This window comes from Leucoraja erinacea, chromosome 31 (genome assembly GCF_028641065.1).
Source record: "Leucoraja erinacea ecotype New England chromosome 31, Leri_hhj_1, whole genome shotgun sequence".
Classification (NCBI taxonomy): domain Eukaryota; kingdom Metazoa; phylum Chordata; class Chondrichthyes; order Rajiformes; family Rajidae; genus Leucoraja; species Leucoraja erinaceus.
The window spans coordinates 17,157,271-17,183,081 of record NC_073407.1 but is presented as its reverse complement, the minus strand read 5'-3'; the positions used below and the strand labels follow the sequence as shown (position 1 = coordinate 17,183,081).

At 42.6% G+C, this 25,811-nt stretch overlaps 1 protein-coding gene across 6 annotated transcripts in view; it reads right to left on the bottom strand.

The window, feature by feature from the left end:
- The window catches only part of kcnt1b (potassium sodium-activated channel subfamily T member 1b), a 266,028-nt gene that overhangs the window by 229,121 nt on the left and 11,096 nt on the right, over positions 1 to 25,811 (bottom strand). For 4 of the 6 annotated variants that reach the window (XM_055660118.1, XM_055660121.1, XM_055660120.1 and 1 more), the window contains exon 1: positions 3,568 to 3,952. In XM_055660118.1, the coding sequence (XP_055516093.1) occupies positions 3,568 to 3,944 (377 nt within the window). In that variant the 5' untranslated portion in view covers positions 3,945 to 3,952. Of the gene's footprint in view, positions 1 to 3,567; positions 3,953 to 25,811 lie in introns of those variants that run through there. The other 2 variants (XM_055660124.1, XM_055660122.1) reach the window with 1 other exon arrangement.

Sequence of the window (25,811 nt, the reverse complement as noted above, 5' to 3'; positions counted from 1 at the left end):
TGGTACAGGGCTTTAGCCTTGGTGTATTCCACCAATACCACTGCAAAAAAACATACAATCTACCAATGGATTCAAATAATTTAAATAATTATTCCAATGATGCTCCACTAGTTGCAAACCTCCAAACAAACAACTTGGCGATTAGTTAAATTCACCAGACCAAATTAATGCAAGCCTTCACACAGCCCTTAGGTACAGCTTGTCAGCAAGGGAGCTATAGTTATTTGCACCATAGTTCTGCAGTTTTGTGAATTAAATCATGGTCTGTTTGCATGTCTGTCGGCAGCCCACCTTATGTTTAAATGAAAGCTATGGGAGTTCTTCACTACAAATCTGCAGTCATTTTCTATCAATGTAAGGGACAATAAAGCTGAAGTTAAATTAATTAACTTCACAAAACCTGAAATCCCCCACTGCACACATCAGTCTGAAGAAGTCTCTCAACCAGAAATATTGTTTGTTCATTCTCTACACAGATGCTGCCTGATCCACTGAGTTCCTCCACCACCTTTGTGTTTTGCTCAAGATTTCAGCATCTGCAGTTCCTTGTGCCCCCACTGTACCTACTAACATTTGACTTCCTGCAGAGACAAATCAAGGCACAGGAGACGGCAGATGCTGGAATCACGAGAAGCTCAGCGGGTCAGGCAGCATCTGCAGAGGGAATGGCCAAATCAAGGCTCGGTTAACAGATACAAAGTGGAACGTTTAACGTTATAATAGGATATTAAATGTTTTCAATGTAGTTTACATTGGGTAATCAATAAAAATGATGTACTGTATATGGGAACCTGCAATCATCACAGGATATTCATGGTACCATACTAGTAAACATCCTGTTAATTTACAATACTTTCTGAAGATGTGTAAAAATATTATCCTTTCTTTACAAATAAAACTTTTTCATGCTGCTGAGGAAGCATCTTTCTCTGGAAATAGTCATTTGTTATTGGCAGCTAATTCACACGAAAGTTTTTCAGAGAATTTATAGTTTTGGTTATTGATGCCGTTTCCAAGCAAAATATCCTAGTGTTTGTAATTGTGAACAGTTTCAATACTGGGTTGCTCTTGTTTGTTTCTTTTTCCTTTTTCTAAATAAAAGGTTACGTGTCAAAAAGAGAGTAATAATTAGAATGTTGGATCTGCTCAAGTGCTTTCAAGCTGAAGATATCGCACAGTTCTGAAAGGTGGACATTAGAGATTTTGTACACAATAATTTATTTTGCCAATTAAAAGATGGGCTGCAACTCTAATGGCTTCATTAATTTCACATGTATTTAAAACTGCAATGAGATTAGACCATTCAACCGTTCTATCATTCTCTTAGCTCATAATTGAACCAAACACCTGTTATCCAGGAATTAGTCCTGACCTGAAACATGGTCCATCCATCCCCTCCCCAGATGCAGCCTGACTCAGAGTTCCTCCAAGGCTGTGTTTTGCTTTAGATTTCAAAATCTACAATCTCATCTTCAATTGTCCACCTTGACTCCATAACCATTTGTCCCTCATAAATCTGTCTGTCTTGAAAATAACAATGGATTTAACATCCACCATGACCATGAGAATGTCATAGAATTATGAGCCTTCATATAAAGGTCCTTTTTCAATTCACTTTCAAGTGCTAACTTTAATTATGTTCTAATGCTTTGGATCATTCATTGGGATTTCATGTTATGTTGTACAAGGAAAAGGTACCAGGTGCCTTTGTTATTTTGAACCAGGTGAAAACAAAGTTTTACATATACCATCTAATAGAACACAAAACAGTGCAGGAACAGGCCCTTCGGCCCACAGAGTCTGTGCTGAACATGATGCCCAGATAAACTAATCTAATTTGCCTGCACATCCATACCCCTCCATTCCCTACATATCCCTGTGCCTATCTAAAAACAACAAATGCATCCAATGCGAGCCCTGGCAGCATGTTCCAGGTATCCACCAACCTCTGTAAAAAAACATGCACTGCAGATTATTTTTAACTTGCCTTTCTCTCCTTAAAGTTATGCTCTCTAGCCTTTGACATTTCCACCCTAGGTTCTGACTTTCCATTCTATCTATGCTTCTCACAACTTCATACACCAGTACTTCTATCAAGTCTCCACTCAGCCTCAGGTATTCCAGTAGAAAACCCAATTATCTCTCACCTCTCTCTGTAGTTAATACAACCTAATCCAGGCAGCATTCAGGTAAGCTTCTTCTACACCCTCTTCAAATCCTCCACAGCGTTTCACCAGAACTACACACAGCTTCTCCAAATCCCAAATGAATACAATTTATAGATTAAGAAATTGGGTTTAACAGTTAAGAGCACACAACTGTATCAATTTATTTCAAGGATGTACAAATTAAATTTCATTGTGACAATAAAGTAAGATTGTTTGTGGCAAGAGAAACATAATTGCAGAGCAATAATTTGATTTTAAATGTTTCATTTCACAAGTGCAGGTTTTGTAAGTGCATGCAAAGTTCTGAACTATTGTTAACTTGTATCAACAATGTAACTTTAATTGTATCAATTGTTTACTTTCATTTCATAATCCAGCAATTCATTCTGCAACAAAGTTTTTTTTACCGTGGCGAACATTTAAAACCTACCATGCCATTAAAAATACTCAGTATTATGTGATTTCAACACAGACTTAAAAAAATAATATAAATATATTACAGTATACATTGCAGAGCATAGCCACTAATACAAAACGCCACTGCAAATGTAATCAGCATCACACTCTACAGTCAACATGAATATAACTGCATCTGGGCAAATAGAAGAGAAAAACGTGGACAATTGAACATCACTTCCATTAAAGGACACAAAGATCTGCTAAAGCTCTGTCACCATAACTAAACCAACAAACCATTTTCAGCACTCAAATGTGTTTCCTTGTGACATTTAGATCATTCTGAAAAATATTATAGAATTTAAAAAAAATCCTAATTCCAAATTGGCTCCAAAGTTTTACAACCAAAACAAAACTTCTTTAACTACACTAAAGTCGCAATTTTAACACCCAAATGTGTATCCTTCAGACATTTAGGTCATTCCACAAATATTGTGAACAGTAGAACAATAATCTTCCTAATTGCAAATTAGTTCTAGTTTTCTTGCCCAAGTTATTGTACATCCAAAATGAAATTAAATCATTGACCTACTTTCAGCACCCAAGTGTATCCTTCTGACATTCAAATCACTTCATAAATATATTGCACAGGGTAAAGATAATCTTCCAAATTGCAAATCAGTTCTAGTTTTCTTGCCCACGTTAAACTTCTACAAAAACTTCTTGAACTAAACAGTCGACCTACTTTCAGCACCCAAATGCATATGTATCCTTCAGACATTTACATCACCCCACATATATATTGGACAGCTAAATGTTAATCTTCCCAATGCCAAATTGGCTCTAGATTTATTGTCTAAATTAAACGTGTACATCCAAAATGCAACTTGTAAGTCCAACGTGCAGGGTGGACAGTGAGGACGATTACAGTGACCTTCATCAATCCCCGCCCCAGTTTAGCGCACATACTGTACTCCAGGTACAGATGTGCCGGGTGCCTTACCTGTCGTCGTTCTGGAAGGACTGGTCCCCCAGCAGCAAGTCCCTGAAGCGGTACCGCGGCGGTAGCGGGGGGACGTCGGTCTCCAGCTCGTTCATTTTCAGGGAGGAGATGTCCAAGATCACCCCGTCGTTGCTGCGGCTCCGTCTGCGGCTCTGGCCGCCCGCGGGCGACGACCTGCGGAGAGAGCAAGGCGGCTGGTGAGCACGCGGGGACGGGGAGAGGCAAGGCTCGGCGCGCCACCCCGCCGCCGCCGGTTCCATCCCCGGGGGCGCGCTCACCCCGGGCGGGTCACGCGCACTCTCGGGAGCGAGCGGAGGAGCGAACGCGCCCCCGGTCCTGGAACCGCGGCGCCGCCACTGCGGGCGGAGAGAGCGCATGAAGCAGCGAGCGGGGGGGAGCAAGTGCGCGGGTGACAGGCGGGCGGCCCGGTGGGATGGCGTGGGGGGGGGGGAGGGGAGGGAGGAGGGAAGGGGATGACAGATGGGTGGGGGGGGGGACAAGTGTGGGGGGGGACAGGTGGGGGGGGGGGGGGGGGGGGGGGGGGGGGGGGGGGGGGGGCAGGGGGGGGGGAAGGGGGATGACAAGGGTGGGGGGGACAAGTGTGGGGGGTGGGGGACAGGTGGGGGGGACAGGGGGGGGGGGGGGACAAAGGGGGGGGTGGGGGTGACAGGTGGGGGGGGTGGGGTGACAGGTGGGGGGGACAGGTGGGGGGGACAGGTGGGGGGGGGGTGGGGGGGGGGGGGGGGGGGTGGGGGTGGTGGGGGACAGGTGGGGGGGACAAGGTGGGGGGGACAAGTGGGGGGGACACAGGTGGGGGGGGGGGGGGGACAAGTGGGGGGGGACAGGTGGGGGAGGGTGGGGTGACAGGTGGGGGGGGGGGGTGGGGTGGGGGGGGGACAGGTGGGGGGGGGACAAGTGGGGGGGGACACAGGTGGGGGGGGTTGACAGGTGGGCGGGAGGGGACGTGGGGGGGAGGGGGGGGGGTGGGGAGGGGGGGGGAATGACAGGTGGGGTGACAGGTTGGTGGGCAATAAAGAAGGGAGCAAGGAGGTCGATGAGGAGGTTTTGGGATTGGGTGACAGAATGTGGTGGGAAGAACAGTGTTTTCCTCACTCATTCTCTTTGTATAAAGACCCAGGAGATACTTCTATTTGTTGCCACAAAATGTTTATAACTTACGCAGGTGGAGTGCAAATTAAAGCTTCCACCCTTTTACCCTGTAGCAATCAAAAACCATGCAACAATAAAAACTCACCTGCATGGGGCAAACGGAAAGGACAATACAATAGGTGTAAGAGTTGGCCATTCGGCCCTTCGAGCCAGCTGGGTGGCTCCCTTCTTTATTGCTCCCTTCTTTATTGCCCCTCCCCACACACCACCTATCTTCCTTGTCTATCCCCTGGCTGATCATCCACAGTCAGTACCCCTTTCCTGCCTTCTCTCCATATCCCCCGACTCCACTATCTTCAAGAGCCCTATCCTGCTCTCTCTTGAAAGTATCCAGAGAACCAACCTCCAACGCCCTGAGGCAGAGAATTCCACAGACTCACAATTCTTTGTGTGAAAAAGTGTTTCCTCATCTCCGTTCTAAATGGCTTACCCCTTATTCATAAACTGTAGCCTCTGATTCTGGACTCCCCCAACATCGGGAACATGTTTCCTGCCTCTAGCGCGTCCAAACCCTTAATAATCTTAGATGTTTCAATACGATATCCTCGCATCCTTCTAAATTCCAGAGCGTACAAGCCCAGCCGCTCCATTCACAAGCATCAGGAGGGAGAGTGAAGAGGGGGGTTGAGAGGGACAGGTGGACAGTCAGGAGAAGCGGGGATGTGGAAGACATTTGGCAGAGAGTTTGGAGAACAAGAATGGGTAAAATGTAGTGTAAAGGGAAAGGGTGGAGAGAAGAAGATTGGTGTGGATGGGTCATTGGGAGGTTTGGACATAGATTGATAAATGGACATATGGTTTGGAGAAAAAGCAAGTGAGGGAAATAGAGACCAGCACAAATCAACCAGCATCGACACCATTTATAATTCATAGGACATCTTCCTCATCATAGCAGTGGTTTAATAGAGATGATTGTATCTGCCTTGACTACCTATTCACAGACTCCCCTCTAATCCTGCAACTCTACACTCGAGGAAATCTGTGCGCTCTGGCAGGGGATCCTCATTTTTATACATCTCAGTCTCTCTTTCACTGAATTAACTTCCGCTGAGCCAGTCTTCCTTCATAAGTGAACTTCATCTCACAAGGAATTGCGTTCATCTTGTTATGGTGAGCTCAGGGCTGAAAGCAGCACTCCAGCTGTGTCTTAATTAGTCTTTTTCTCACTCATTCTGCCCATATGAATTCCCAGGAGATATTCCCAGGAGCAGCCACAAAGCACAACATTTTGCTGCGTGTATTTACAAAACAAGTTGAGCTTACTATCTTTTACCCGGCAGGCATAAAAAATGTCCCGTAATAATACCATAAGCAATAAAAGCTAATTTGTTCCAATAAAAGTCACACTATTTGAAACAGAAATCATTACAGATTGCAGTATTGGAGTGCAACTATATTACCAAGCACTAGGAGGTTTGGAGAGAAAGAAAACATTTTTTTGCTGGGAAATGAATGACTTTCTTCAGAGCTTTTAGAACTTATTTTAAATTACAATGGTGAGTAGACAATCCAATCGAATGTGTACGAAAAGTAGACAAAAATGCTGGAGAATCTCAGCGGACGAGGCAGCGTCTATGGAGCAAAGGAAATAGGCGACATTTCAGGTCGACACCCTTGTGTAAGAAGGTACTGCAGATGCTGGTTTAAACCGAAGATATGACACAAAATGCTGAAGTAACTCAGCAGGACAGGCATCATCTGTGGATAGAAGGAATGGGGATGTTTCGAGTCGAGACCCTTCTTCAGGCATCCATTTCTACATATTCCTTGATCTCCATCCCCTGTGTCTCGTCTTCACACCTTACCCTTCCTTATCTCTCTGTCTCACTCTCCCCCTGACTCTCAGCCTGAAGAAGGATGCAGCCTGCCCTGCTGAGTTGTCCCAGAGATCCTGCCTGTCCTGCTGAGATCCTCCAGCATTTTGTGCCTATCTTCGGTTTAAAACAATCGAGGAAGTGGGTTACAATTAGAAAAGATTTGACCAGCCTGCAGAATATATTAACTATGCTGTAAGGTAGATGTATGCAGGACTGGGTCATTTGAAAGTGGATCATTCATCCACACACTGGGAAATTTCATTCAAATCCTTCTTGCAGTGTGGCTGCTAGGTTTTCCTCCCATTCACTTAATATATTAGTTCAGAATCATAATACAGAAATTGAGCATTTATTCCATTGTTCCAGTACTAGGTCCCATCAGGAAGAATATACCAAAGTGTGAAAACACATACCACCAGATTCAGCCACGGCATATTCCCCTCTGTTGTCAGACTACTGAATGGTCCTTTCAAAAGCTAAAGTGTCATCCCAATCTTCCAAACAACCTCACTTCAGACATTGGACTTTTTCTCTGGAACCGTAACACCTCAATGCTGTAAAATTATATTCTGCACTCTGGTATTTTCTTCTTCACACCACCAGTGTACTTGTTTATGACTTGTTTGAGCTATTGCAAAGTATGATCTGATTTAATTGGATAGCACACAACCAAAACCTTTTCACTATATTTCAGTAAACATGACAATAATAAATCAATACCGATAGGTCTTTAAAAGAGATATCCAATTTATCCATGGTGTAGGAAGGAACGTCAGAAGACGGTTTAAATCGAAGATAGGCACAAAAAGCTGGAGTAACTCAGCGGGTTCGACAGCATCTCTGGAGAAAAGGAACAGGTCTCAGTTCAAGAATGGGTGAAGAAGCATCTCGATCCGAAGCGTTACCTAATTCTTATCTCCAGAGATATACTGTCTGACCCACAGAGTTAATGCCCCTGTCCCACTTAGGAAACCTGAGCGGAAACCTCTGGATACTTTGCGGCCCACCCAAGGTTTCCGTGCGGTTCCAGGAGGTTTTTGTCAGTCTCCCTACCTGCTTCCACTACCTGCAACCTCCGGCAACCACCTGCAACCTCCGGGAAATGCACGGAAACCTTGGGTGGGGCTCAAAGTCTCCAGAGGTTTCCTAAGTGGGACAGGGGCATTACTCAGCTTTTTGTATCTATCTCTAATTTGTCCATTCCTCTTCGCTCTCCTCAGACTAGCACATTAATTATTTACATATATTTAACCAAATCCATTTTGAACCTACTTTTCCCCATTTCTCAGCTTATGCATTGCAGTTAGTAAAGACTCAATTTCCGCCCCATCCTTGCAATTTACTTTTTGTCAACAGTTTTAAATCAGATTTTATAATTTATCAATTTCCATATCTCTCAATGTATCCATTTTCAGCAGTCACTTTGTGTCCAAGCAATATACCTTTGTTGAAACAAAATTAAAACAGTGGCATAATTAAGGGTGACACAGGGGCACAGCTGCTGCCTTGCCGTGCCAGAAACTCAGGTTCAATCGTGACCTTGGTCGCTGTCTGTGTGGAGTTTGCACATTTTCACTGTCGGTTTCCTCAGAATGCTCCGATTTCCTCCCACATCCCCAAAACGTGCAGGTTTGTAGTGTTACTTGGCCTCTGTAAATTGCCCCTAGTTTGTAGCACATTGATGAGAAAGTGATCTAACATAGAACTAGTGTGAACGGGAGTTCGATGGTTGGTGTGTACTTGGTGGGCCGAAGGGCCTGTTTCCATGCGGTATCTCTAAATTGAACTGAAACAACTCTCTTCCATTTTAAGCTTCACTCCATTCGTGGTATTATATGTTATTGATACATATGAATCAAATAGCAAATGCCAGTGGGCTATAACATAAAAATTGAGTATAAAATAAATCAGTGCAGAATTTCTTCAGTACAGGGAATTCTTATCCAGTGTCTACCTTGGGCTGTTCAGATAGTTTAAGCATCAAGCTATTGTATTAGATACTTGCAGTAAGAATATACGTGGAATGTCTTATTCCCTTCTCCAAAAGCAGTAGGTGGTAATGGCTCATTCCAAGAAGTTATCGTTCCTGCATGAAATATAACAGTGAATCAGCTACTTGGAACAGGGCCAGGCTGAATCCATCCTCATACAGGGATGTGATGGAGGAGGTAGGGTTGAATATCTATCAGAAATAGTTAACTTGAACCAATGCTCCTCTCCAGTGTTCAGCAGCGGACTGGTGATCAAACGTATTACTTCCCTGCCAGAATGGGTCAGCTGGGTCATTAGACACACTACATGATGTACATTAGAAGAGATGTGTGTGATTTGTAATGCTTGGGTGTAGGATATTATGTTGAAAAATACAGAGAAGAAAATATGATGTTATCCGTGCCTCCAGAACAACCATTCACCAACAAAGACACAAGTGTTGGAGTAACTCAGCAGGTCAGGCAGCATGTCTGGAAACAAGGATAGGCAATCTTACAGCATCTGCAGTTCCTCGTGTTTAAATTTCACTGTCCATTCACTAATGCTGACACAAAGAACTGCAGTTGCTGGATCTTGGGCATAACACAAAATGCTGGAGGAACTGACTAGATCAGGTAGCACTGGTGGAGGGAATAGACAAATGACATTTTGAGTTGGGACACTTCTTCAAATAAATTGGAGTAGGGGTGAGAGCTGGAAACTGAGGTGGGGGCAGGTATCTGATACGATAGATTAATTTCCCTCTGGGAATGAATATTCTAACACACAAGTAACACGAATGTTGCCGGCGAGGCTCCCATTGCCGGCGAGGCTATTACTTGCCTATTCACCTATTACTTGCCAGGCATTGTCCCGCCCCCACCTCTCTTTTGATCTCAATGAGTCTGAAGATGGACCAAACCTGGAGCGTCGCTGTCCATTTCTCCACAGATGCTGCCTCATTTGCAGAGTTGCTCCTGCATTGTGTTTCAATTCACTAATGTTGCTGATTTTAACTAAAATGATGCAGTAAGTCTCAGTTCATTGATGAATGGGCAATAAATGCTGGTCTCACCAACAACATTGAAGTGCACCTGAACAAATAAATAATGAAATTAAACAATGATACAACATTCTACTGGTGTTGGATCTGCTCCAGGGAGGTGACACAGATTGGCAGTAGCAGTAGAAATGTGTATTGCTGTGGGGTTTTAAGAAGGATGTTTTTTGAAATAAAATTCATTCAGTAGCTATTAAAAAAGGGGAAGATAATACCTTTATCTCCAAGAGCAAAGCAGACACAGTTTATTCCCTCACTGGTACTGACCTCCCACCATCGAAGAGATCTATGGACAGCCAACTTCAATGACCTATAAAACCCTGGCCCTTTCACTCCTAATATTGCAAAGAAGGTACAGGAACCTGAAACCGTGACCACCAGGCCTGCTTCTTCCCTGCAACCACTAGGCTCTTGAACCCCATACAACACTAACCTCAGCAACTATTAACTCATATGAACTATATGGTTGCACTAAAGATTTCAGTTTTGTTTGCACTGGTATTACAGTTATTAATTTATTGAATCTTTTTAAATTATATAAGGATCTATGTATATAATGTTTACTGGCCTGCAAAATTGCTGCAAGTATGAGTTCCATTGTTCTGTTGTCAGTGTATATGACAATTAAATACTCTGGAGATACTCTGTAACCTATAGTGATGGTTCACCTTAGGACACCTCAAAATAATTCTCTCCACCTGGAGGCATAAGCAAGGAGGGGAATGGAAGACATTCACTTGCCTGGATAAATGAATCTCATACATTGTTCAAGAAACGATGCCATTGAGGACAAAGTATCCCATCTACAAGCCTATACATTAGGTCCCTCCACCAGCTCTGTACCATGGTTGCACCATATGCCGTCTACAAAATACACTGCAGCTACTCGCTCTGCACACACTACATCCATACCCTCTGCCACCAAGGTGAACAGCACTACCCGCCGGTTCTTCACCAACACACCATCCCATCCCGACTAGCAAATGTACAAAACACAAAGTGCTGGAGGAACTCGAGGGGTCAGGCAGCATCTGTGGAGGGAATGGACAGACGATGTTTTAGATCGGGACCCTTCCTCGCTGCTTTGTCAAATCATTTGTTCTAAATTCTCACCTCCTATCCCGCTCTCCTTTCCCTCCCAAATCTGTCCCATTTCCTCCTCCTCCTCTCCCCTCCTTCCCCTCTTCTCACCTCCCCTCCCCCCACCTGTGTGTTTGGGGGGTGGTTAATGTGAGTGTGATGCCGCAGACCCCCCCCCCCCCCCCGCAAACGCCGTTAGGGAAACAGACCCAACGGGTCTGCACTTGGTCTAGTAACGTTTAAAGATTAGGTTTAAATCCTGAATTTCACAACCCAATGGAGTATTTAGGGGAAGAAACTGCAGATGCTGGTTCACACCGAAGATAGACAAAATGCTGGAGTAACTCAGCAGGACAGGTAGCATCTCTGGAGCGAAGGAATGGGTGACATTTTGGGTCAAGACCCTTCTTCAGAGAGTCAGGCGGAGAGAGAAATGGTACAAAGAACATGTAAGGTGTGAAAAGGACTGTGGAATATTTGCACCAGAAGGACTGCCACAGTTCAAGAGGCAGTGAAACCACAATATCAATTAGGAATATGCAATAAATACTGGCCTTGTCAGTGACATTAGCATCCCGAAATGTGAAGACATTTTTAATAAACCTTACTAGCTGGCAGGCGATTATTCTGATCTGTTAAATGAGGCAGAGTAATCATGAAATCGCAGAACAGAATTGGAAGTCTGAAAACCATTGAAAATGTCACAGAAAGTGGGAACTGGATTCTTATTTGCAACAGATTTTGTGGCATTAAAATGATGGTTTGAGAACAGTTAATGCAGAATAAACGGTCAAGTGAAACCTGTAGAGAAGCAGTTCATACAGGATTGTTTAATAGAAAACATAGATAGGATATTGATAAAGCCTCAATTTGCTTAAAATAAATTTGTGCATAAAAAGCAAAGGCTGTGTACTGAGATGCGACTAAATTGATAGAAATCCAAGAGAGAATTGGATAAAATGTACACATTCACTTATCTTCCTGAAGAGCAATATATGATGACAACTCCACATCAAATTTCAAAAAAGGACGGCACAAAAAAATTGGAGGAAGGATGCAGTAGTGCAGAATCAAACCATGCGGCTCAGTCAGTGTTTGTGCTCCCCTTGATTCCCTGCCACCCTTCCCTGTCCAACTTCCATCATAATCCTGTGTTATCTTCTCTCTCAGATGTAACTAAACCTTCCCTTAGTGCATCAGTGCCTATCAACTGAAGCAGTGCCTCTGGCAGCAAATTCCACATGTTGGTCGTGTAGAGGTGTATAAAATCATGAGGGGGAATAGATAGGGGGAGTACACGGGCTTTCACTCAGGATAGGGGAATCAAAAACCAGAAGATATGGGTTTACGATGAGAGGGGAAAGGTTGAATAGGAATCTGAAGGGAAACCTTTTCAGACAGAGGGCGGTGGGTATATGGAAACATAGAAACATAGAAAATAGGTGCAGAAGTAGGCCATTCGGCCCTTCAAGTCTGCACTGCCATTCGATATGATCATGGCTGATCATCCAACTCAGTATCCCATCCCTGCCTTCTCTCTATACCCCCTGATCCCTTTAGCCACAAGGGCCACATCTAACTCCCTCTTAAATATAGCCAATGAACTGGCCTCAACTACCTTCTGTGGCAGAGAATTCCACAGATTCACCACTCTCTGTGTAAAAAAATGATTTTCTCATCTCGGTTCCAAAAGGCTTTCCTCTTATCCTTAAACTGTGACCCCTAGTTCTGGACTTCCCCAACATCAGGAACTATGTTTAAACTGGCTGCCAGAGGACATAGTTGAAACGGGTACTATAACAGCATGTAAAACACACTTGGACAGGTATGTGGATTGGAAAAGGGTTAGAGGGAAAGGGCCGAATGCGGGCAAATGGGACTACCTTAGATGGGGCATCTTGGTCAACATGGACATGTAGTATGACTCTCTGATACCAATTGTATTTTTTAAATTTCCCATTGGTGATTATCAATCGTTGATAACATGGGAGGTGGAAATATTGTCCATGCCCGACTCTCAAATATGAATAGCACAGATGTGGAAGGTTATTGCCTTAATGGTTATAAGAAAATCTAAATAAAAAGGTGATGCAGAAACTGCTTAGTTTATGAATCCAGCTTTGTGTCTGGCTCTAGGTGTGTTGGAGTCTCGCTGGTTCTGGTAAGTTTATTCTTGCTTTTGTAGCGTTACCTTTTAAATATGTGTCTGCGCCTTTGTCAGCGCCTGTATATCTTTCCTGTGGAACTATAAAATTGTCTGCAGAATTGTACACGATGCTGCAGAGTGGTCAAACAACATTTTTGTGCCGAAGGACAATATCCTGCAGTGCAAGTAAGCGATTTGTACATTTGTGCTGGAGCGTGGAAAAGGAATTAATCTTCAGGTAAATGTTGCACTTCAGATATAAACGAAAATGCAAAGTAGAAAACTGTTATTGACAAAATATATATAATTTAACATCATTATTTCTTCAAAATTCATGAAGCAACTGAGCTGGAAATGAAGTGCAAATCCATCGGGGTGGGGGGGGGGGGATTGATAAGTATTGATCACCTTATAAATATATCTGTTAATATATAAAATATAAAATAAAGGCATAGATTGAGTAGATGGTCAGAAACTTTAAATGTCAAGGAGTAGAGGGCATAGCCTTAGGGCGAGGGACAAAGTTATAAGGGGATGGTGCAGGAATATATATATTTATTTTTTAAAGTGATGGGTGCCTGGAATGTGCTGCCAGAGGTGGTGGTGGAGATAGTGGCATTCAATAGGCTTTTGGATAGGGGCATCGCTATGCTGGAAATGGAAGGATAAGGATCACATGCAAACAGAGGAGATTTGTTTATCTCGGCATCTTCTTCAGCAGGTACATTGTGGGCAAAAGGTCCCGTTCCCGTGCTGCCCTGTTCTATGTTGTGTTCTCCTAAACTCGTGAATTTTTACATCAATTGTCCTCCATACCTTCCACTTACTCTCCACAACAGCCAAAGCCATAGAGGACTTCATGTTTGAGAGTCACGTGTAAACTAAATCTGTAACAACTCGAAAACAAAAAGGTCAGATTTTTCCACACCATGAGGCCAGCAGCAATGAGCACTTTGCACAGTGTAATGTTAGAGAAACGATCATAAAGAAATGATCCAAAACACAAACACAATAGTGAAGTGCACAATGGTAGTAGACTGAGTTGAGACTAAATTGAAACAAAATACAACAGCGGGCATCTGAGAGAAACAGAACAAAATGACCATATTCACTTAGCCTCATGGAGAGCAATATATATGATCAAAACTTCACTTGAAATTTTAAAAGACACGGCACAGAAACATTGGAAGAAATAAAGACAGTGCAGAATCAAACTAGTTAGCTCAGTCAGTGTTTACGCTCCCCTTGAGTCTCTGCCACCCTTTCCTGTCTAACTACCATCATAATCCTGTTATCTTGTCTCAGATGGAATTTAACCTTCCCTCAGTGCATCACTATCTGTCAGATCAAGACAGCCTCTGGCACTAAGTTTCACACATTCATCACTCTTGATCTTATAGTGTGTAAAATCATGTGGAATAGATAGTAGGAGTGCACACAGTCCTTTACCCAGGGTAGTGGAATCAAAAACCAGAGGACATAGGTTTAAAGTAAGAGGGGAAATATTTAATAGAATTCTGAAGGGAAACCTTTTGCATACAGATGGTGGTGAATATATGGAATGAGCTGCCAGAGGATGTAGTTTGGGGTGGGTGATTGCAACCTTCACATGATCCACCCACCCCATTTCGACTAGTGCACAAACAAATAGATCAAATAGAACAAGTTGACACAACTTTAGGCTGTGCATGCCATACGCTAGAAGAAGGATGTAGTTGAGGCAGATATTTTAATAGCATGTAAATGACACTCGGACAAGTACATGGATTGGAAACAAGTGATAGGGCCAAATGCAGGTAAATGGGACCCGCTTAGATGGGGCATCTTGGTCGGTCTGGATACATTGGACGACTCCACGACTACAATTGTATTTCCAAATTCCCAGACTGACTTCTTGGTGATTATTAAATGTTGATAATCCCTGCTAGAATTATTACCAATTACTGTCAAATATGAATAATGCAGATGTGAAATGTTATTTCCTTAATGGTTATAAGAAAAATTAAATAAAGAAATTGATGCAAAAACTGATTAGTTTATCAAGCCAGCTTTGTTTCTCACTTTAGTAATGTTAGAATTATTTGAGTGTCTCACCATTTCTAGTATCTGTATATTTATTCTTGCATTTGTGGTGTCACCTTTTAAATCTTTCCCTGAATCTTTGTCAGTGCCTGTATATCTTTATGACAGGAGTATAAAATTGCCAACAGAATTGGACACAACACTGTATTGTTGCCAGTGAAATTACAGAGTGCAACATTTCTTTCCCCAAAAAGGCAATATCTTGTATTGCAAGTGATGTGTATCATTGTACTGGAGTGCGGAAAAAGGAACAAATCTTCAATTCAATGTTGTACTTTAGAAATAAACGAAAACACAAAGTGGAAAATTGTTATTCAAAAAAAAAATATATAATTTAAACTTAATTAGTTCTGCAAAATCCAAGAAGCAGCTGAGCAGGAAATTAACAGCAAATCCATCAAAAATTGCAAAAGGGAAAACGATGAGTACAGATTACTTGATAAGTATGCTTCTCATAATTGTATATGCTGCTATTTAAGTAAATAGCAGCATATAAAATTATGAGAAGCATTGATAAGTCAGACAGTCACAACCGATTTCCCAGCTTGGAAATGTCAAGGGTTGGGAAAGGAAAAGTTTAAAGGAGATGCGAGGGGGGGGGTGGAAGTTTTGTTTTTATACAGTTGCCATGAACACACTGCCTGGGTGGTGGTGGAGGCGGAAACTATAGTAGCACTTTAAGAGAGGGCTTTGGATAGGCACATGAAGATGTAGGAGGATATGGATCATGTACAGGCAGAAGAGATTAGTTGAATGAAAATGGCACTGTTCAGCATGGATATTGTGGGATGAAAGGCCTAATCCCAACCTGCACTGTTCCATGTACAACGATGAATCGTGTTTTCCCAGGTGTGGTGGGTAATTATCAGTATTTGTCCACACAAGTGGACATTTTCCTTTTAATCAAGAGCATCTTCTTGACATAAAAGTGTAATTCAAATGTGCACTTTTTTCTCCGACACAGATCCCTCTTTTTTTCTTTGACATAATTACATGTTTTTGTTTGTTGCAGATTGTGCAGGCAAAGAGAATTGTAGCATCATTTCTCTCTCAGATATCAAAAGACTTGCGTTTCTGCACTGCTCGTTCACTGAAGCATTTACAAGCTAACAGTTTGAAGAGTAAATTGATCAGACACCATCCAATGTCAGTAACCAACATTATTTCTATGGAAATCCCATGTTTGCAATCTCAAGAGGCAGCAACCCTTTGAATCGTAAATGTTACAAGAACAAAGAGAATTCATGGTTATTAATGAGTGAAGAGTATTCAACATGACCTCAGCTCACAAGACAGAGGCGGGAGTGTGGGACTCGTTCACGCAAAGCCTTGTAAATATTGGCTAAAAGGACCAAAACACATGGTGCTGCAGATACTCCAGGTGGCGCTGTAAGTGGCAACCTCGCCAACAGCCTGTCTGGCCAATTTCTTCTTTCGTTGAATTTACTCTGTTTTATTTGTACATTTTAGTGTATCTTTAGTTTTTGTATTTATATGGGGAATGGGGGGTGTTGGGGGAAACTTTTTTTATTCCTTCCCTCGAAGGAGATGCAATTTTTTCTGTATTATATCTCTGTACGCACTGCGGCCTAACATCGTGGAGCTGGTGGTCCCTTTGTTAGAGGTTGGTCGGGAGCTCCAACCGCAGTAGCCTCGACCACCCCAATCACGGGAGCCTCGATCGCCGACTGCGGGAGCTTTGATCGCCCCCGACCACCGATGTTCGGATGTTTTGATCGCCCCGACCATGGGAGAGGAGGAGGAAGAGCCTTCCATCACAGTGGGGAATGTGAGGTCGCCGAACTTTTCATCAGGACTTAGTCAGTGGTCACGGTACTCAAGGATTTTGACGTTCAGTAGAACGGATAGTATGACTTTGGATCCACTACTATCTACAATTTCCTCTCTATGTCACACTCCATTTCAAATTAGAAATATATTACCATTCCTTTGTTGTCTGTATCTAAAAACTGAAAGTCACAAACTATAGCCACTGTGATGCCAATTTCCTGCCATACTTCAAGGAAGTAATTCACCATCACCTTCTGAAGGGTTAAGGTTAGCAAACATGGTGTTTTAAAAAGTAGTGCCAAGTCTTGGCTTTACAGCAGCAATAGTCGCAATGTACAGGAGAGGGTGAGGAGGCCACACTGCAAAACTATTTATTAGCTACAGTTTTCTTCCTTTCATCATATAACTTTGTAACACGATGAAAGAGGAGATTTACACAAAAAAGGAAAATATTTCAAAATACCTCAGATCAATGTTTAATTAAGTGATTCATTGCGTATGGTCTGCCCAAGAAATGTTTCAGTAAAACCTAGTGGATAAAGTGCAACATTTGATGTAAACCAAAGGTTTTAGCGGAAACAACAAAAATTGATTTGACCCAATGCATTAAATCGCTGTCCACTGTGATATATCTTGCTGCCTGCCCATTCCACAGCCTTCTCACTGATCCTCCTTATTATTAAGGAGACACAAGGAACCGCAGATGCTGGAATTGTGAGCAAAGTGCTGGATGAACTCAGCGGGTCAGGCAGCATCTGGGGGGGGGGGGGGGGGGGGGGGGGGGGGGGGAGGGGCAGAGGGGTTCGGGGGAGATGAACAGATGATGTTTTGAACTCCCATCTCCATTGCCCCAGCATCTCCCCCCCCCTGCCTCCCCCCTTACTCGAATCTTCTTGCCTGCCCTCTCCCCCCACCTCTATCCCTCTGGCTTTACATTTCACTCCGACTCAAGTCAAGTCAAGTTTTTATTCGAGACGTGCAATGAAATGAAAAGTGGCAATGCTCGCGGACTTTGTGCAAAAAGACAAACAACCAAACAAACAAACAAACAAACTACAAACAGAATGTAACAGAATCATATACTCTCCCCTTATTTGATACACTTTTGTCTCCCACCCGCTTTGCCCTTCACTCTAACAGGAACATACATGCACCGACCTCTTGTCATCACACTTTTAAAAACATCCCATTTTCTAGATGCTCCTTTGCCCGCAAACAACCTACTCCAATCAACTTTAGCAAGTTACCATATCATTCCATAAAAGTTGACCTTGCCCCAATTCAGAATGTTAAACTTATGGGCCCACTCGGTCTTAATCCACAACTATTTTAAAGCCAATAGAACAGTGTTCGCTGGTCACCCATCGACAGCTTGGTCACGTACCTTTCCCAATTTCCTAAGAGTACGTCGAGCTTTGGCCTCTCCCTTGTAGGGGTTTCTACATATTGCCTGAGGAAACATTCCTGAACATGTTTGAGAAATTCCACCCATTGGCACTATAACTGTCCCAGTCTATATTGGGAAAGTTCAAATCCCTTATAATGACCTAATTAGTCTTGCAGCCACCTGCAATCCCCTGGCATATTTGTTCTTCTAATCCCCATCAACTATTTGGGGGCCTGTAGTACACTCCCAACAATGTGGACATCCCATTTTTATTACTCAACTCCACGTATATAGCCTCACTGCACGAACCATCAGTAATGTCATCTCGTCAGGCTTTAAACTCAGTCTGAAGAAGGGTCCCGACCTGAAACTTTGTCCGTCCATTCCCTCCACAGATGCTGCCTGACCAACTGAGTTTCTCCAGCACTTGTCTGAAGAAGGTTCTCGACCTGAAACGTCACCCATTCCTTCTCTCCAGAGATGCTGCCTGTCCCGCTGAGTTACTCCAGCTTTTTGTGTCTTTCTCCAGCACTTTGTGCTTTGCCACTCTGATACGTCTCTGGCTAACTAAAAATGTTAAGCATGGTTGTACATTTTTAAAAAAATGTTAATTAAGTTACAACAAATATTAGTAGTAGACCTGATGATCGATAACAAGCACCAAAATATGATGTGGGGTCTGAAAATGCATCATGAGAGAAAACGATTAAGGCAGTCAAAATGGTTATCAGCCTTTCAAGTGGGTGAAAAGAAAAATATGAAAATCTTAAATACTTTAGTGGCTGAGTCAAGGGAGTTAAGAATGGGGAATGGGGAGATGTTGAAAAATTGTATCTGAATGCATAGGAAAGTACTTGAAAGGCATAAAATAAATAATAGTTTACGAAGGGGTAAAGAGTAGTGAGGAATCAACATAATTAATATCAATGGAAGCAAAACAATGGAATGGACCAAATGCAAACAAATTGGACACATAAGGAACTGCTGTTGCTGGATATTAACAAAACACAAAGCGTTGGAGTGACTCAACGAAGCAGGCATCATCTGTGGAGGAATTGGACAGGCCATGGATCTTTCTTCACACAAATCTACCTGCAATCTAAAGTTCCAAAAGAGGTCGCTGCAGGGATAGTTGGTTGTGATCGGTGACCAGGGAACAGAATTTGTGACCACAATATCGCAGCGGTAGAGTTGATGCTTTACAGCGCCAGAGACCCGGGTTTGATCGGGACTAGGGGTGCTGTCCATACAGAGTTTGGACATTCTCCCCGTAACCGCATGGGTTCTCTCCGGGAGCTCCAGTTTCCTCCCACATTCCAAAGACATACAGGTTCGTAGGGTTCGGTAAGGATTATAAATTGTCCCTAGTGTGTAGGATAGCACTAGTGTATGGGGATCACCAGTCGATGCAGGCTCCTGTTTCTGCGCTGTGTCTCTATACTAAACACTAATTGTCTTGGTTGTAGGAAGGAACTGCAGATGCTGGTTTAAACTGAAGATAGACACAAAATGCTGGAGTAACTCAGCGGGACAGGCAGCATCTCTGGTTAGAAGGAATGGGTGACGTTTCGGGTCGAGACCCATCTTTAGACTGTGACTAACTATGGGATTAATTGCATTTACTCTCTGATTAGAAATTGGAGGGGATTCGGAGAGGATGTCAGACAGGTGATATAATAATCAGGGGCAATGAGTAGGAAAATAAATAAAGGAATAATGGGATCAATAGATATGTATAAAGATCAACGAGAAAGTCTTGTGATATCCTCAAAGATATCAAAACCTCAAAGTCTGACCTGTTAAATTAGAAATGAAATATTAAGTTGTATTAAAAAATTGGAGCGAGGTAAAAGGGAGCTATCCGATCACAGTACAAATTGTAGGGCAGGTAACAATGAAATATTGTTTGTTTCTTGAAGAATTGATTGAAAACTGCTTGAATCTTGAGCAAGAAGGAAGTGGCTACCATGTAGATAAGATGAAGAGTGATGAAAAATACACAGCACAAAAAGATTCACTTCTCATTACAGAAGATAAGACTTAAGAGATTTTCCAATCGATAATTCGCTGAGCGATACACAAGAACGATTCCTTTGGCACAGGGCTGCAGGATAAGAGCATTTGTAAAGGAAATAAGATTCAGCAATCAATGCATAACTCCAAGGATATACAGTCCTGATAAATGTGCAGTAAAATAGATCAGAAAGGTATTGTAGAAAGCGGATTTGACATATATTTGACTTACATAAAATAATAATTATAAATGATCCAGAACTGGCTCTGCAGGCATAGAAATATTTTCTTTCTTTGGATTTCTGTTGCTAGGCTTTTCATAATCAGAAATCTATCCACAGCTTTCAAATAAATGATTGGAAATATAAGAGATAATGGAACATTGGGTATAATTCCTTGCATGTATACATAATTATCTAATAAAATGTATTGAACTAAATTCAATTCAATAAGAGCCAGGACACCAGGTTGCAGATTTATAGGACATCAGTCAGGCTGCATTTAGAGTATTGTGTGGAGTTCTGGTCACCCCATTACAGGAACTAATGTGAAGGTTTACCAGACAGGGAGAGGTTGGACAGACTTGGATTGTTTTCTTTTGAATGTTGGAGGCAGAGGACAGACCTGATAGCAGTATTTAAAATAATGAGAGGCATATATCGGGTAGACAACCAGAACCTCCCCCCCCCCAGAGTAGAATTGTAAAGGACTAGAGGGCATAGCTTTAAGGTGAAGCAGGGCAATGTTTAAAGGACACATGCTGGGCAAGGATAACTGTAATCCGCATTACCTTCCCCCTCGACTCCATTCAAGGACCCAAGCAGTCGTTCCAGGTGCGACAGAGGTTCACCTGCAGCTCCTCCAACCTCATCTATTGCATCCGCTGCTCTAGATGTCAGCTGATCTATATCGGTGAGACCAAGCGTAGGCTTGGCGATCGTTTCGCCGAACACCTCCGCTCGGTCCGCACTAACCAACCTGACCTCCCGGTGGCTCTTTACTTCAATTCCCCCATCCCATTCCGTATCCGACCTCTCTGTCCTGGGCCTTCTCCACGGCCAGAGTGAGCAAGTTGGAGGAACAGCACCTCATACTTGGGGAGTCTGCATCCTGGTGGCATGAACATTGATTTCCCACAATTCTATTAACCCTTGCTGTCTCCTCCCCTTCCTACCTTAGCCCTCAGTTCCTCCTTTTTCCTTTCTTCTCCCCAACTCCCCCCACCCCCTATCAGTCTGAAGAAGTGTTTCGGCCCAAAACGTTGCTTATCTTCTTTGCTCCATAGATGCTGCTGCACCCGCTGAGTTTCTCCAGCATTTTTGTGTACCTTCAAAATACATGTTGATTGCCAATTGTCCTCTAAGAGGCCCCAGCAATCCTATCATTTGGGGCAAATTGGGATGCACAATGTTAATGCTGGGGACACACAAATTCCACAGATGAATTAAAAAATATCTTCTAGTTACTAGATTTATTAGATTTAAAAAAAAAGAAAATCATAGGAAAATCGAGACAGAGGGTCAGGCAGCATCTCTGGAGGGGAATGGACAGATGATGTTATGGGTCATGACCCTTCTTCAGATTTTTATCCTGACCAGATTTTTGTTGCCTGCCCATTCCCTTCACAAATACTGCCCGACTTGCTGGGCAAAGGTCCTGTTTCTGTGTGGCATGACTATAAAATAGCAAAAATATATATTTTAGACATGCAGACTATTCTATTCTTTATAATATATAAATATTATAAAGTAATTTTATGTTCAACAGACAGAAGATGATGCTATGACTATAAAAATATGAAGAAATCTTATGTTCGATGTACCAAAAATGGGAACACTGGAGGGAAGTTCAAAGCAAATGGCATAAACATAAGAACATAATAAATCTACTGGGAAATTCATAAATTTCATTTATCCAGAGGATTGTTAAGATTGAATAATTTCTTATCATTTAAGGATAAGAGAAGAGAACAAGTGCATTCGAAGGCAGTGAAACAAGCAAAAGCTGGAGGAGAAAAAAAAGGAGAAATGAGTTGTGTGCAGTCAGATGTGGTGGGAGTTGGGAGTGTAGGGGGAAACATGAGAAACACAGTCACTGCAAAAGGAGGGTTAGGCTAAACGTGTAGTTTCTTTGTTTTAATTTCTATGCATATACATTTCCTTGATGATTATTTTAATCGACTGATTGTTTAATTCTGCTTTTTTCTGACTGATTTTATGGATCATCAAATCTAATTATACGAGAACTACTAATTCCATGTGAGGAATCTTGTAATTATAATCTTGTGTTATGCAAGATGGAATAATATTGGTATATAAATTTTATTGGAGAAAAGTAGATTCATATTGATGTTTATATCCATATAATATTCTTAATTATGAATCAATAATCAATGTTGTTGGTATGTAACAGTTTATGGGTGGCACAGTTAGTGGAGGTGCTACCTCATCATGCCAGATGCCTGGGTTCAATCCTGACGTGCATGGGTTTCCTTCAGGTGTTCCAGTTTCCTCTCACATCCCAAAGACTTGTGGATTTGTAGGTTAATTGGCTTCTGCAACTTGACTCTAGTGTGCAGGGAGTGGATACGAAAGTAGGATAACATGGAACCAGCAAGAACAATTAGTCAATGGGCCGAAGGGCCTGTTTCCATGCTGTATCAATCAATTCAAAACTAAATTGTAATTTTCCCATATATATTATGCTGTGACTTCCACTGCACTCACCTCAGAAGTGCAAATCTGGGAAAAAACAATCTCAATAGTTTCAGAGGTTTGAATATCATCATTTAATATAACTTTTAATGCAAATTTCCTGAGTTGGTACACACACACACAGATTGTCACACTGATACGGATTTGTTTCTGCAGAAAGCATTTCCTTTCAGGAAACAATGTGCTCCGATGCATAAAGACAAATTAATAGTTTTACAATAAACTAGTCAAGTTGATTAACTAAAGAAATATGTCTGAAGTTAATTTTCTCCTCTCTTTCCCACATTACCCTCTGGTCTTTGGCCAAGAGGTTCCAGTCAAAGCCATTCCAATGGTCATGGGAAAACAATTTGGTTAGGTTGCCAATTCACCACTTACTTTATCCAAATTCACCTCATGGACAATAAGAACCTCTCCCCTATCTTATTTTCCCATTCAATTGTTCACCTTCATTTTCTCAAACCTGTTCTGGTCATTTTCGTACTTTCCCCTCGAGTCTCTCCTCTGTCTCAGTTGCATTTTTAGTCTGATATTTATATTGTGGTATATGGACACACTGATCTGTTTTGTAGTAAATGCCTACTATGTTCTGTGTGCTAAACAAAGCGAGAATTTCATTGTCCTATCAGAGACACATGACAATAAACTCACTTCAACTAGTCTACCTGAACATGATGTTAAAGTCAGAATTCATTGCATTACACTTCATTCCAATTAATTTGCTTCATAAAGCATCACCTATTACTGCGCAAACCCTTTTCTCTATTATTTTCTTGTTTGCTTTTTTTTTCTCTAAATTTGGCATCACAGAAACATGACATTTAAACAGTGGACTCCTTTCCTGCTGATATCAACTTTGCTCGCGTCCCACAGTATCTATTTTGGCAACCGATCAAGGCAACTTCATACCCGCAGAGCTCATTTATTGATTCATTGAATGAAAGATGCAGCATTGATACATGCACTCCGGCCCACTGAGCCCTTGCCAACCATCGAACACCCAAACACACTCGTTCTAGGTTATCCCACTTTCTCATCCACTCCGCACACATCAGGGGAGATGTACAGAGACCTATTAACCTACAAACCTGCATCTACTGCATCTGGGATGGGGGAGGAAACAGGAGGAAGCACTAACGGGGAGAACAGAACAGACAGCGCCCAAGGTCAGAATCAAGCCTTTAGGTTTTTGGTGCTGCAAGGTTATTTTGATGCTTTCTCACAACTAAATCTGGAGGAGGCACACAGATGAAAGAACCCAAGAGGATACCGATGGTCTACCAGTCCGCGGTGAAATCTTCCCATAGCATTGTAGTTTTTATCACCATTTTATTCAATCATAGGATATCAAGCAGAAATAGACCGTCTACATCCTTCATCTCAGCACCATTCTTCCGCATGACCCCATACCCCCTGATCTCAATAACATCCAGAAACCTCCCAGTTTGCAATGAGCTTGTTGACTGAGCCTCCACAACCCTCCACGACAGACTCACTACCCTCTGCGTGAAGAATTTGCTCCTCGGACCTAATTCCAAAACTGAGATTCCTGGTTCAACCAGGGATATATCTGTTCTGGGTCCAGCCATTTGAGCCGTGTGAATATCTTGTAGGCCTCAAAGAAAGCTCTGCTTGTTCCTCTATATCCTGCAGAGTATAGTCCCAACTCTTTATATGGCAATCCCACTGTCCCGAGAAACAGTCTGGTGAATCTTTGCTGCTTTCTCTGGATGGTAAGTATCTTGTGTTATTGGTTTATATATGGAGATACATTGAAACGTAATGTTGTGTGCTGTCTATGTGAATCACACCATACGTGAATACAACAGGCAGTGCAATATGGAAAATAATCAGAGTGCAGAATATGGTGTTCCAGCTACGAAATGCGGATTTTAAAAGTGCAATTGTCACAATGAGGTAGATTGGAAGATCGGGAAATGGTCGTTTATATATAGATGTTCATTCAATGAACGAGCAAAACAGCGGTTCAGACACTGTCTATGGAGGAAATGGACAGGGCCCCCGATGCATCAGTCTGAAGAAGGGGCCCGCTTGTCCATTCAGTCCGCAGATGCTGCCTGACCCGCTGAGTTTCTCCAGCAGTTTGTGTTTTGCTGCAGAAATCAAACTGTTAAAAGTGCAGATAGATACAAAAAGCTGGAGTAACTCAGCGGGCCAGGCAGCATCACTGGAGAGAAGGGACGGGTGCTGCTTACACTAGTTACACGCTGCGAGCAGCAATGATCGGGCTGTTCTCTCCCCTGAATCCTTCACCCACCCAACATCTGTCCGGCATCGCACCAACGGGAACGAGAACGGTCGTTAACTCGGCCACGAAACTTGATGCTTTCGCTAAAGCTGGCTGCTGGCCATTAAATAAATAAATCCCTGCCTAAAAATACCCACAAAGCAGAGACACAAAACATAACCAAAAGCGGGACAAAACACAGGGACACAGAGAGAGAGAGAGAGACACACACACTCACACTCACACTCACACACAATCTAGAAACACATACAGAAATACGCTGAGAGTCAGAGATACACACATACACGTGTACACAAATTCACAGAGCGACACATACGCACAGAAAATACAACACAGAGGCTAATAGAACTCCATTGAAAAAGACAGGTGCACACGGTGAAACACACACACACTCACTCACAGATGTACATACACATGCAGAGAGCGACACAGTCATTGAAGGTAGGCATGCAGGTGCAGCAGGCAGTAAAGAAAGCGAATGGCATGTTGGCTTTCATAGCAAGAGGATTTGAGTATAGGAGCAGGGAGGTTCTACTGCAGTTGTATAGGGTCTTGGTGAGACCACACCTGGAGTATTGCGTGCAGTTTTGGTCTCCAAATCTGAGGAAGGACATTATTGCCATAGAGGGAGTGCAGAGAAGGTTCACCAGACTGATTCCTGGGATGTCAGGACTGTCTTATGAAGAAAGACTGGATAGACTTGGTTTATACTCTCTAGAGTTTAGGAGATTGAGAGAGGGGATC